Source organism: Sinocyclocheilus anshuiensis, unplaced genomic scaffold (assembly GCF_001515605.1).
Source record: "Sinocyclocheilus anshuiensis isolate Anshui unplaced genomic scaffold, SAMN03320099.WGS_v1.1 scaffold515, whole genome shotgun sequence".
Classification (NCBI taxonomy): Eukaryota; Metazoa; Chordata; class Actinopteri; order Cypriniformes; family Cyprinidae; genus Sinocyclocheilus; species Sinocyclocheilus anshuiensis.
The window spans coordinates 970,824-985,875 of NW_015548243.1; the positions used below are offsets into that span (position 1 = coordinate 970,824).

Below are 15,052 nucleotides of genomic sequence, written 5' to 3' on the forward strand. Positions count from 1 at the left end.
AATTTATTTAATACACGAGTTTCACAATTTGAGTTGAATTACTGAAATAAATGAACTTTTCCATGACATTCTAATTTATTGAGATGCACCTGTAGTTTCATCCGTCCAATTTGACAATTTTTTGGCAAGGCACACTAAGCATGTTTTTTCTTTTAAAATGGCACATTATTGAGATGAGCATAACATTTATAAAAAATACAAGGCCAAATATTAATTTATTTTAGTTTTAGTAATTTTACTACTAACTTACTAACTTTTTACTACTAAATTACTAACTTATTTCAACTTCTAATTTTATTTGTTTGTTTTCATCTAATATTTTATTATTATTACTATTATTATTATTATTATTATTAATAATAATACATATACAAATATGAATATAATATGTATTTTTGTGATTATTAGTCCTGTTTAGTTTTTGTTTATATTTATTTCAGGTTTAGTAATTTATATTCTTCAACATAAACTTTTTCAGTGCAGATAAGACACCAAGGCAACATTTCATTTTTAAAACAGTTAAAAAGTTAAATGATAATATCAATAATAATAAATATAAAAATATTTATTATTATTATCTTAATATTTCTATCCAGATTCCATTTGTTTTAATATAATAATAATAATAATTACTATTATTATTATATATTCAAATAATTATTATAATAATATTTATAATAGTTAATAATTATTATTAAATAATTAAATATATATTTTTTAATTAAATAATATTCAAATAATTATTATAATAATATTTATAATAGTTAATAATTATTATTAAATAATTAAATATATATATATTTTAATTAAATAAAATATTATTAAATAATGAAATAATAATAATAAATAATAAATAAAATAAATAAATAATAAAATAATATTTAATTTATTTTTAATTTTTTTACATTTTTAATACTTCAACTTAAAAGTATTTCAGTTAGTTGCAAAGGCAACATTTCTAGTTTTCCTTTAAGTTTAAGTTTTTTTTTTAATTTGATATTTATATTTTATTCCAGCTTTATTTCAATTACTGAAAATTATTTTTCATAGTTTTTAGTTTTAGTTAACAATAACAACCTTGGTCTTTACTGGTAATATTACATCTCATCACATTGCCAGTGTTGATTTACTCGTTTACATGTGATCTCTAAACAGGTCCTTTATAAAATAGTTAAATTAATTATTTGTAATGAACTAATTAAGGGCTGTATGTGTCCATCTGACTTGTCCAACCTTAAAAAAACTGTCTCTATCCTCAAGAATGGCACTCTTTTGCTATGAACAGTAGTTTATAGTTTTCCCATGATTACATTGAAATTTCAGGCAGTAATGAGAGTGTAGAGCAATCCTCCACGTCGTATAACCCCTCAGACTATACACAAGCTTTTGTAATCCTAAAGAGGATGTTGTTTACCATGTTTTGCCTCCGTATTTGTTAATTCACTTATTTAGGCGATCGCTAATTCATCAGCACAACAATAACAAACGTGGCTCCAAAGAGAGGAGAAGAATTTTCTTTATTTTTCCACTCCTTCCTCATCTGATGCAGGAATCGAGGGCACTTTGTTGTAAGGGGATCAGTTAATTAAACAACTCTAATGAATCCACCAGAGGTTTGTGTGGAAGGCTGCGTGTTTGTGCCTCTTTCTTCTGTCTCCACGAGCCGCTCCCCTGCTGGAGACAACCGTGAAAGCAAAGGGGGCCAGCGGCCGTTTGAAGTCAGGATAAGAAAGCCAGCAGGAAATGTAGTTCATCCTGCTTGTTAGGTAGTAGCTCTTATTTGACCTGTGCTGGGATGGACTGTAGACACCCATGCTGGAGTCCATCTGATCAGCTGTAGTGAACATCTGTGAACTCAGGTGTATTTTACGGTTAGTCCTTGCAGGCAGCTCATTGCTGTTTGCTTGTAAGTGAAGGAAACGGTTTAGTTTTGGTCCAAAATGTATCTTATTCTCACCAAGAATCACCCACTTAGACTGGAAGAGACTGTGTGAGCAACATGTGAATTTAAAATTAGTCACTTTTTTTTATTTATTTTTTTTAAGTAAAACTATCTGCACAGAAGAAACAAGACATTTACTTGTTTTACAGACTTGTCTTTTGAAAATATGTCTTAAATTAGAAAAAAAAAACATTGCCAAAGGGTTAAGAAAAATAAAAATTCTAATTCAAGTCTAACAAATGTTTACTTTTTTTGTTGCTTAAAACAAGAAAAAGCAAGTAAAATAAAATAAATGAAATGAAATGAACTTACAAAAAGTTAAAAATAAAATGTAATACAATTCCTTATGCTTTTTTTCTCAAAGTAATTTACAGTTAGTGTTTTTTTGTGTATTATAATTTATTTACAAATTACAAATTTGAAATGATTACAATTACAATCATTTAAAATTTCAATTGTCTTATCCTCAAAACATAATAATTTGTGAAATAAAGTTGTCTTATATATTAAATACATTAAGACTTATTTTCAGAGATTATATATTGAATTAAGATTAAGAATTATTTTTGTATTTCTTTTTATATTATTTTATGGTATTTATTATTTTTTCTTTTTTAAACATAAATTAAAAAAAATGTAAGTATAAATCGAACAGAATGACTCACTTGTATGCTTAAAACAAAAAAAACAAAAATTTGAAGACTGTTAGAACCAAATAAATAAGGCAGAAATGGGGTTCCGCACAAAGTTTTGGCTAATTTGTTTAGTACTTTCGGTTTTCACATTGATTTCTTATTTTTCTTTTTAACCTGATCAAACCTGTTTGTCACAGTGAAATATATTGTTCTGTTCATGGATGTCTAGATTACATGCTACTAAGTGATTAAAAATCTATTCTTTTATATTTTTCACATATTTGAAGTTATGAACCTTTGTCTACTTCAATGAAATTCTTCCTCAGAAGTGTAATTTTAACATTTTTAACAACATTTGTGTCCCAGTGGACTGTTATACTTGAATAAAGCCAGTCGATCAGATTGAATTGTCAGTTTTGTCTACAGTATGCGTCAGACGGTCAGTGAATGGACTGTGGGTGGCCCGTCTGACGCTGAGACTAACAGACCTGTGTCTCTCTCTCATCAGATTGTGTTGTACAGACAGAAGGAAGTGAAGAGCAGCGAGTGTGATATGGCCAGCGTTCATCACCTGCTGTCTCAGATGCCTCAGGATCTGCCGTACGAGGAGCTGATTGGTCGAGCTCAGAGCCTGTTCATGAGCTGCCCGCCCTCTCTGCTTACCCAGTCTGCAGCTTTGCAGCCACACAACATGTGAGGCCCTCAATCACACGCTTACATGCACAAACATTCACTTGTACAAAGGTTTTCACCTCTTCAGTGAAGCATAAGTATATAAGATACTCATAAAGTATATAATTATTATAAATTATTATGCACTGCATGTTTTGGAGTGAAGCACTGCAGGGTGTTCATTTACACATGAGCAGCTCATATTCTGGTGTTTTTAGGATCTCAGCTATTCGTTTCACAGTAAATGCTGCTCCACACAAACTCCATCTCTGTGAGTGTTGTGAGTTTGGGTCACTTATAAACATGCATTTGGGAATACTACATGCACCAACCAGGGGTGCGGTTCCCAAAAGCATCGTTAGCTAACTATGGTCGTTACTTCCATTGAACTCTATTGGTAACGACGGAACTTGCGACCATAGTTGCTTTTGGGAAACGCACCCCAGATTTTTAATGAGACAGGTTTATAAACTTTTTGCCAACAAAGGAGCTTTAAGAGATTCCTGTTGTTTTTTGCCAAAGGGTTTAATGTTTGAAAATTAAGAAATTAAGACTATTTATTTCTATAATATTGGTATTGTTATTTTACAGCTGTAAAAAATTTTATTATTTTATTATTGTGCTGTAAAATAATTTTTTTTTATTATTGTTTGATATTATTGATTTTATTAAATAAGTAATATTCTGTAAAAAACATTTTTTCAAAACATTCAATATATTCAACTGTATTTTACAGTACAATAGAATGGCAATGGTAATATATTTCTTATTCTGTTTGATGCATAATATTTGTAACAATAATAATAGCAATAGTAATCATTATTATCATAATTATTAATTTTATAGTAATTTATATATAATACAATATGGTATTATTTGATATAGTATTATTTTTATGAAATACTATTTTATATATTTTCTTGAATATTCTATATATTTTTATTTTTATTTTTTATTATCATTATTATTATTTTTGTATAGTCATTGGTATATAATTGCAAAATGATATATTATTTTATATAATAGTATTTTTATGAAATACTAATTTTTTGTATTTTCTTGAATATTCTATATATTATACTTTTTATGTTAAAGTACAACAGTATGATTACAATATTGATGTATTATTTTAATTTTGTATAATAATAATTATTATTTGTATTAGTATTAGCATTTAGTATATATTCACAACATGATTTTCTTTTTATTTATTTATTTGCCAAATTCTGCACCCCTGCAAACAAGCTCAGCAAACCTGGAGATCTTTAAGAAAAAATAGCATTTTATTTGCTTTTTTGTCTCTCCAAATCATTCAGCCCTAAGTAGTGTTATATACTAGTTCCAGTGCTGTTACACTGTAAGATACAGTGCACACACACTTGTCATCTTTGGTCTGGAGGGGTGTTTGTTTCCACCTGTGTCCATCAGGTGGCGCTATTGAGTATGATATCACTTCCTTTGCACACGGTGAGACTGTTGCGCCCCTGTTGTGACGTGAAGGACGCTCAGCCGGAGCTGTCTGCGTCTCGCCCCTGTGTGTCTAAACACTCGCTGTCAGTCTGCCGATTGCATTTGCAAATGCAGGTGAAGCCACTGTAATGATTTATCTCTTACGGCAGCGGGAAACAATTCCTCCGGCATTCGGCGGGAACGGAATTCGAGTCCCTCAGCGCTGAAAAAGCCATCAGAGGAGAGATCTGTCTTGTTTAAGATCTCCCCGCGTCTGCTGTCGCCTATGAAGATTAAGAGCGAGAGAGAGACAGAAATGAGAAAAAGGAAGTGACAGAATTGAGAAAGAGCGAGAGAGACGGGCAATGAGAGAGAGACCTGTACAAAGACATAAACGCTACAGTGAGAGAGAAAGAGCAACAAAGATAGACAGAAAGTGCAAGAACGACTCTGTCTGCAAATCTTATGCAAGTCAGGCCTGCAATAAGGAAGCTCCGCCTCAATGGGTTATTAAAGCTCTGCCCTGATTTGCATAACCCCTCCCCCACCAGCATCTGTGGCCTCACTGAAAGCGAAGAACGTACGTGTGTGTGTGTGTGAGTGAAATGAGCAGCCTCTCTTGAGCCCGTGACCTGTGACCTTGATCTCTATTGTTCTGTTTGACCCTGTGGAGTGCTGTAATGAGGAGTGGCACGTACTCCCTGATGGCTTTGACCCCCAAATGTTCTTCATTAAAACCCCCTGCACACCCCTCAGGCTAACACCCTGCCCTCCGCGCGCATCTGACTTCGTAAACGCAGTAACATTATATTATCACCGAGACTGATGCTCTGATCTCAGCGTTTGGGGTTCGTTAGCGCTGCCTGTTGCCGGTTTGATTAGATCTTGTGTGTTCAGGAAAGAAAATACTAGAGGAGAATTTACAAGCACCCGTGTATTTTGTTGGATGCTGAGAGTTTGTGGACCGAGGGTGTTTGTATGCAGGTTGTTTGCTGTAATTGCAGCTTTGTATCTCACAGTTGCATCTATAGCTGTGTCCCAAATGACGCACTATACACTATGCACTCATACACTATGTACTTATGCACTATGTACTCAATCATGTAGTGTATGAATTACATAAGGTTATTTTGTCATTCATAATCAGAGTCTGATAGCCCCTCCCCCTTCGCTACGTAATTAAAGCTGTGACAGTTGAGTGCATGAAGTGTCCAACATTCCACGCTTTGTTTTTTCAGTTATTTAAGTGCATCATCCGGGTATTTAAAGTGCACTTTTTCTTTTTGGAATTTTCAGTGTGAATGCACTACTCGCACTATTTATACTACAAAACGTCATAGAATAGTGCATAAGTACGCGATTTGGGACGCACCTTATGTTTTGTAATTGCGACTATGTTTCTCACAATTCTGACTTTATATCTCCCAATTACGTCTACTGTATTTTTCATAATTGCAACCTTATATCTTACAGTTACAATTGATCCTGCACAATCCCCCCCCCCAGTTACTGTTGCTACATCCGACAAGCCGTCTGCTCTCACGCCACTCATGTTCTCACGAAGTGAAAAATACATTGTGGAACAAACACTGATGACACCCCGAGAGACAAGACAGAGCAGGTTACTTTTGGTATGAGCTTTCAAATTTTGTAATTTTTTTACGAAATTAAAAACAATAAATAGTGCTTTGTGGTTCTTTAATGTGTCGTGACAGATCTCTGTAGCCCCTCAGTTCAAGCAGCAGGTGAACGGAACATCTCTTCCTCTTTACTGGTTATAGCATGAAATAAATATGAATGAACATCAGAAGGTATCTTGTTTCACAACGCGACTTTATATCTCCTAATTTTTCATAATTGCAACTTCACATAACCCTGTTGTCTTCGTAATTTTAACTTTGCATATCAAAATTGCATCTTTGTATCTCACAGTTGTGTCTATCTTTCTTAATTATGACTTTATATCTTACAATTCTTTAGTTTAACTCTTTTTATTGATGCTATTCAATCAGAGAGATACAAAAAATGAAAAGCCAATATAATAGTTTCAATCTGTTAACAGAGGTCAAAAATAAATTAGTCAAATTTATATCTTACAATTTCGACTTTATATCTTGCATCTGCATCTTTTTTGTAATCTATCAGTTACATCTATTTTTCATAATTGTGACTTTACATCTTACAATTTCATCTACTTTTTCTAATTGTGACTTTATATCTGACAATTGTGGCTTTATATATCGCAATCATGACTTCATATCTCATTATTTTTTTCTAAATTCATGTTCCTGGTCTAATTTTTTAATGATTTATCCATGCATGGAATTCTAAAAAAAACAAAGTGTATTGTATAATTAAAATCTTCCACTAAAATTTTATACAACTTTCTCAGCTTCTGAAGCGACTTTCCTTTTGATGTCATATGCCACACAGGCTATTCGATAATGTTAACCGAGGGCTAAATAGTTTCAGGACTGAGGTAGTTTTCCATATTCATATACAAATTTGCATTTGTGTTCAAATCTTTCTTAATTTAAAAAGTTAATCTGGGTAGGTGTCATGTTATGCATCAGCTACCCATATTCGGATAAAGTACCACAGGGTGTGGAAGATCTGCCAAACTAAACAGAAAGATTTCAGGAACATGACACCCACATTACATCTACCTAGAGCTGGTCTGAACCCTCAAGCACGTTTATAAATCGTTTTCATACTTTGGAAAGGCTTAGGCGAATCAGTCAGTATGTTGCATGCTTTATTGCATAAGATTTTTTGGGGCTTTTTCCTATTTTTTTATTTATAGAATTCGAGAGAGGGCAAGGGGAAAGATAAACTGAAATAATCTGAGCTTCCCGAATTACCACTAGGCCATGGCTACAGGTATAGCTTTTGTTCAGTATTTCTCAATCCTTTTCCTGCAGAACCCCACAAGACTGCATGTTTTGGATTATTTGACGCCTAATTCAGGTCACGGATGCTCTTGATGAGCTAATGAGCTAATCAGTAGAATCAGGTATGTTAAATAAGGGAGATCTAAAATATGTAGCGATGGGTTTGAGAAATGCTGCATTAGATTTACATTAAAGGTGCGATCTTTGTTTGATGCATTGCCTAAACATGTTTTTTTTTTGTTGCGGTTTCTGCTAAGAACCAAAGTAATGTTTACCAATTCCCAGACTACAATGAGCTCTTTTGATAAAGAAAGAATCACTGAACTGGCCGAATCATCCTAGGATCGTAAAATGAATGGGTAAACATATGCAGGGCTTAAAGGAATAGTTCACCCAAAAATGAAAATTTGCTGAAATGTACTCGCCCTCAGACCATATAAGATGTGAATGAGTTTGTTTCTTTATTAGAAAAAACTGGCATTACATCACTTGCTCAGCAATGGATCCTCTGCAGTGAATGGGTGCCATCAGAATAAGAGTCCAAACAGCTGATAAAAACATCACAATAATCCACAAGTAATCCATCAATTAATGTCTTTTGAAGCCAAAAGTTGCATGTTTGCGGTTTGAAGTAAAAACATCTTAATGATGGATTTGTTTCTTACAATTTATTATTGTGGTGTTTTTATCAGCTGTTTGGGCTCTCATTCTGACGGCACCCATTCACTGCAGATGATCCAATGGTGAGCAAGTGATGTAATGCTACATTTCTCCAAATCTGATGAAGAAACAAACTCATCTACATCTTGCATGGCCTGAGGGCGAGTATTTTCAGCGAATTTTAATTTTTAGTGAAGTATTCCTTTAAAGAACTCGAAATTCCGACTTTGTGGTGGCGTTATGTGCATTCAGCTCCTAAATTTTATCTTTTTGACTTGACTTCAAAGCATCATTATAGACTTGGATTCCTTGGAACATTTTGGTGAACCAAAGTGGACCTATAGAGCATATAGGAACATTTAACCCTTTAACCTCCACTTGTAATTTCTATGTGTGTCCAGTAAGCAAAGGCCTTTGGTGCATCACAGCACACTTGAACGAGCAGCTCCTGTTGACGTGACAAAGAGACAGCACTTACGGGTCATCAGGACATCAGAGCTGATTCACAAAGGCCTGCAGGACACACACACACACACTCTTTCACACAAGCCAAGTGCAGACTCATGGGTAATTGGGCATACCATCTCAGCAGCAAGTGTCTAATAATAGGGCCATCATGTGTGTTAGATGGAAGGACGCATTGAATTAGAGCATCCCACTGAACTGTGTTAACCCATAACGTTATGACAGCGAGAGAGGGCTTTAAGTATATGCTCTAAAAGCCAATAACAGGCTCCCAAGGCTCTAATGGTGATCAGGTTTACACCTGCAGGAGAGCAGGGGCAATTTTAGGGTCAGTGGATATTCAGCGCTCAGTTCAGACATCTGCAGAAGCCATAATTTTATTATTTCCAATAAAAAATTGTTGCTGTTCAAAGGTTTGAGGTTGGTACAATATTTTTTTAAGAGTCTCTTCTGTTCACCAAGGCTGCATATATTTGATTAAAAATACAGAAAATGAAATATTACTACTATTTAAAATAATTGTTTTCTATTCAAATATAATAATAATAAATATATATTCAAATGTAATTTATTCCTGTGATTTCAAAAGTTGCATTTTCAGCATCGTTACTCCAGTCTTCAGTGTCACATGATCCTTCAGAAATCATTCTAATATACTGATTTGCTGCTCAAGAAACATTTCTGATTATTATCAATGTTGAAAACGGTTGTGCTGCTGAATATTTTTGTGGAAACTGTGATGCATTTAATTTTTCAGGATTCTTTGATGAATAGAATGTTCAAAAGAACAGCTTTTATGTGAAATAGAATGTTTTGTCACATGACAAATGTCTTTACTCTCACTTTTAATCAATTTTATGCATCTTTGCAGAACAAAACTAATAATTAAAAACCCCACTGACCCCAAATTTTTACATTTTTTGAACCAAATATTGCGTAAAAATGTAATTAGCGAATATGTGGTTTGGTTTGGTTCTAAATTTTATCCTAAATGAAAAATATGTATGTGCAAATCAGTTGAAACATGTAAGCATTTGCACACAAGCTTTACGCACTAATACATGTGTGCATGTGATTAGTGAACGAGAACTTCAAAGAGGAGGAAGATGAGGGTAGGATTTCCGTGAAGACTGTGGAGTTGTGATGGTTTGACTGAGTGCAGCCGTGGAAATGTTCTTCCAATGTAAACACATCCATCATCTGCTGTATCTTCCTCACCACAGCAAGAACAGATTGAGCAAGAGGAAGAGAGCGAGGGAAAAAACAGAAGAATGATGTGACAGAGGTCACACAATCTGCTGCTTCTGAGAGAGGAAACTGTAAAATTAGAAACTCTTTTAGAGACAAGAGAGAGGGAGAAAAAGCGATCAAAGACCGTCAGACATGTGCCACCTTGAAGAGAGCAGTCAGAGGAAACCAAAGACTAAAATTCATCTCTGAAGATGCGGGAAGAGAGATTCCCCACAGAGCCCATCACGTAGGGAGTTAAAGGGACAGTTCACCCAAAAAATGAAAAGTATTTACTCATCCTCGCGTCCTTCGAAACCTGTCTATACTTTGTACCTGAATCTTTGAAAAATCTTCACCTGGTTCTTGCCATAAAACAACAGGTCATAGTTTCATATCTGACGAGCTTCAAAAAGGACAAAAACACCAAAAAAGCACCATACGCAAGTCATGGATAACTTTGTGTGAGGAAACGATCAAACAAAGTTGTTCTCCATTCCACATGTTCACGAGAATCAATTGTTTTTGGCACCATTGCCGTCAAAACCTGGTGCAGTGCAACAAGATACCATTTTTGCAAACAAGATTACAGTAAATATTGTGAATAGCGCTCACTTTTGGTCTTATATATAGTTTATATATACTTATAGTTTTTGTTAATATTTTGAATCGTTACTTTTGTTCATTTTGTTATGATTCTAATTTTAAAGTTGTAGTTATTTTGTTGTGTTTTGTCTTTTTTTATTTCTACAAGTAAAATAACAAATATTAAAATAAAATAACCTGGTGAAATGAAACTAGGCACAATTTTTGCAAATATAATTTCATTTTACATGGTGCTCACTTTACGTCTTTGCACCAGTGTTTAATATTGTTAGTTTTTGTTAATATTTTCAATTAGATTTTATTTTTATATTTTCTGTTTTCATTTCAATTTTAAAGTTTTAGTAATTTTTATTTATTATTATTTTAGTGTTTATATCAATATTGCATTGGCAAGTAGTTGAAATAAAATAACTTGGTGCAATAAAACTAGGCACCATTATTGCAAATATGATTTTAGTAAATATCACTTTACACCATACATCTTTGCACCAGTGTTATTTTAATATCATTGACATTCTGTTATAGTTTTGTTAATATTTTGAGTAAAAATTTTTTTTAAATGTATTTTCTGTTTTCATTAAAATTTTTACCTTTTAGTATTTTTTTTTCTTCATTTGTATTAGTTCTTTTTATAAATAGTTTTTATTAAGTGTATATATAATAGTTTATTTTTAGTTATTTTAGTACTTCAACTTTAAACAAAAATTAGAAATGTTCCACTGGCAACTAGATAAAATAAAATGTTACATTTTTAATATTTTATTTTGGATATTGTTCATTTTAATTCAAGTAATAAAACATTTTTTTAAATGGTTTTAGTTAACGATAATAACCGTGCTTTGCACTTTGCACAAATCTAATATTTGACTTTAGAAGAGCTGGAGTGTGGTGCAGTTCTTTTGTGCTTATAGTAACCTGACCGATGTGGTTTTTCAGCGAACTGTCGCTGAATGGAAAAGCGCTCTTTCATAAGAGGTTCAGGCCGGCTCTGAGTGACAGAGCTCTGCCGGGTCGGTGTCGCTGCATTAGGCTGGGGTTTCGTCAGCGCAAACCGCTGGCTCTCCCGGGCTTCTGCTGGTAAAGGGAAAGTTTAAAAGTTAATTGCTCTGCTGTTACCTGTCAGCTATTTTCAGCAGTGGCGCATTAGCTGTAGATACTAATGAGAACTGGGGAAAGCCTAGAATCAGAGGCAGGAGAGCAAAAAAAAAAAGCACACAAACCAATGAAGACTTAAAGTCATTGAGCCCGTTAGCGCCTGTCCATAGTATTTCTTGTACGAGAGCCACTTTTTCATTAAATGTTGAATGTATTTCTGGCAGTTTTATCATCTTGAGTGAAAGGCATTTGCATTCCATGTTTACTATTCTTCCATAGAGACCGTAATGAAATGGAATTGAATATTTTATGATTTTTTAATGATGTTTTTCCTCTAAACTGTGGAGAGAAAGTCGTGTAGCCCTCAGCATGGTCTCCACAGGACTTGGGAAAACTCTGGAAATGAGGCTCTTTCCGTGTGTCTGATTGAGACTAGAGGCCATGAGACCGCTCCAATTCCTTCTTTCTGCTTTTTGATGTTTCTTTTGTTCTATGCCTCACCCAGTTAGTCTTTTCTTGTGTTGTTCACTAACCGGGCGTTCAAACCTGATCTTTTTGTTGGTCGCTTGGTTTCTGTTTCTGAAATCTCTTTTATTGTGTGTGATTTTTTGATGCACGTTATTTTGAAGGAAAATAAAAATGTTTGTTTTCTTATCTGTTCACTTGGAAGTTGCGAAAGCCTTCAGCTTGATTTTGAAAATCAAATCGGTTTCAATTGGATGTGATTTTGTGTCTTCATTTCTCTTTCAGTAAAAACTAAAGTTGCTTTACCCTTAACTCGCACATGATTAGGATACTGTAGAGATATGGCCCGTAAACACCAGACATAGTTCTTGACAAAAACATAAAGGCTTAATCAGCATTTATAATTTGTTTCATTTGTTGTTAGTGCTGCACGATATATCGTTTCAGCATCGATATCGCGATGTGTGCATCCGCGATAGTCACATCGCAGGATGTGCGATGTTTGGTATAGGCTACTGATCGTTATATTTATACTGATCATTTTCTTTGCTCACACACAGACACGGTGTCTACACCGGACGCGACAGCTGTACAGAGATAGACATTTAGTAGCAGAGCTACAGCATGCGATTTTCAGTGCTGGAAATCCGTTTATCCTTTGTTGAAACTCCCGCATCGTCGCGGAGAGCGAGGGTCACGGTCGCTTAGCAACGGCAGACTCCACGAAAGCACAAGCTCCCGAGCGCTTTGGAAAGAAGGAGAAAGTGGTGCAGCTGCGTTTTCCACCCGCGACATGTGAACGGCCCCAAAGTCTGTCTACACCGGACGCGTACAAAGCGACCGTTGCATATCATTTGAACTTTGTGTCAGTACGTCATAAACGAGGCATCAGTTAACTGTTGGGGATTTGTCGTGTCGCGCCACATCCAGCGTAGTCAGTCACACAGCATCACTGATTAAAATGGGTTCATAGTATTTTGTTGCGCCCGGAGTAGACATGGTGAGAGCCAAGCAGATGCACGTGAACACTGATTTCTGTTCACTTCTGCGTCTATTTGTGCCTGAAATACTGTGCTCTGCAAGTATCCTTGTAAACACAGTTGCTTATGGCTTAGGTGAAGGCATGAGACCGCTCCAATTCCTTCTTTCTGCTTTTTGATGTTTCTTTTGTTCTATGCCTCACCCAGTTAGTCTTTTCTTGTGTTGTTCACTAACCGGGCGTTCAAACCTGATCTTTTTGTTGGTCGCTTGGTTTCTGTTTCTGAAATCTCTTTTATTGTGTGTGATTTTTTGATGCACGTTATTTTGAAGGAAAATAAAAATGTTTGTTTTCTTATCTGTTCACTTGGAAGTTGCGAAAGCCTTCAGCTTGATTTTGAAAATCAAATCGGTTTCAATTGGATGTGATTTTGTGTCTTCATTTCTCTTTCAGTAAAAACTAAAGTTGCTTTACCCTTAACTCGCACATGATTAGGATACTGTAGAGATATGGCCCGTAAACACCAGACATAGTTCTTGACAAAAACATAAAGGCTTAATCAGCATTTATAATTTGTTTCATTTGTTGTTAGTGCTGCACGATATATCGTTTCAGCATCGATATCGCGATGTGTGCATCCGCGATAGTCACATCGCAGGATGTGCGATGTTTGGTATAGGCTACTGATCGTTATATTTATACTGATCATTTTCTTTGCTCACACACAGACACGGTGTCTACACCGGACGCGACAGCTGTACAGAGATATACATTTAGTAGCAGAGCTACAGCATGCGATTTTCAGTGCTGGAAATCCGTTTATCCTTTGTTGAAACTCCCGCATCGTCGCGGAGAGCGAGGGTCACGGTCGCTTAGCAACGGCAGACTCCACGAAAGCACAAGCTCCCGAGCGCTTTGGAAAGAAGGAGAAAGTGGTGCAGCTGCGTTTTCCACCCGCGACATGTGAACGGCCCCAAAGTCTGTCTACACCGGACGCGTACAAAGCGACCGTTGCATATCATTTGAACTTTGTGTCAGTACGTCATAAACGAGGCATCAGTTAACTGTTGGGGATTTGTCGTGTCGCGCCACATCCAGCGTAGTCAGTCACACAGCATCACTGATTAAAATGGGTTCATAGTATTTTGTTGCGCCCGGAGTAGACATGGTGAGAGCCAAGCAGATGCACGTGAACACTGATTTCTGTTCACTTCTGCGTCTATTTGTGCCTGAAATACTGTGCTCTGCCAGTATCCTTGTAAACACAGTTGCTTATGGCTAAGGTGAAGGTAAACAATTGAGAAAGAAAATTGATGTGTAACAAATTGATGTGTAACAGTATATTGGTTCACAGCAGTTTAATGTTCCTGTTGCTTTCTCTGTCATGAACGTTAATTAAACAACAAAACACAAAGAAAATCACTTTTGTAGCTTTAACACAGATTTATTAGATTTCATTTATAGTTTAATTTACTCGCCTACAAAATCACCCCAATCACTGATTATTTTTTTTCCAAATAGAGCTATTGAAGTCATCTGATTTTTTTTTTCATATCGCAATATATTGCAGAAAGAAAAAAAAAAATATCGCAATGTGAGTTTTTTCCAATATCGTGCAGCCCTATTTGTTGTGTTTGCAGTATTGCTGTAGGTTGACTTCAAACCAATGTAACTGTGAACTAAAACTAAAAATACTAAAGATGTATTTTAACTTAAAGGTGACATATGATGAAAATTAGGGGTGCTCCAATTGATTGGCTACCGATCTCAAAAAAACGATCTCAAGCTGATGACGCTGCTGTGAGAGGTTTGGCATGACATGCAGCGGCACTGTCTCAGTCCCTGTCCGGCACGGGTGAAATAATTATAATGCTGAAGGTGAGGTACAATTCATATTTCTTCATTAAATAACGTATAAAGTAATTTGAAAACCTTGTGTGAGACGTAATTTCACAAACATCGCGAG

At 35.1% G+C, this 15,052-nt stretch overlaps 1 protein-coding gene across 1 annotated transcript in view; it reads left to right on the plus strand.

Moving 5' to 3' along the window:
• LOC107655126 (TBC1 domain family member 20) overlaps positions 1–15,052 on the plus strand; it is a 31,169-nt gene that overhangs the window by 14,183 nt on the left and 1,934 nt on the right. The window contains exon 7 of the mRNA XM_016442551.1: positions 3,086–3,270. Within this exon, the coding sequence (XP_016298037.1) occupies positions 3,086–3,270 (185 nt within the window). The remainder of the gene's footprint in view (positions 1–3,085; positions 3,271–15,052) is intronic.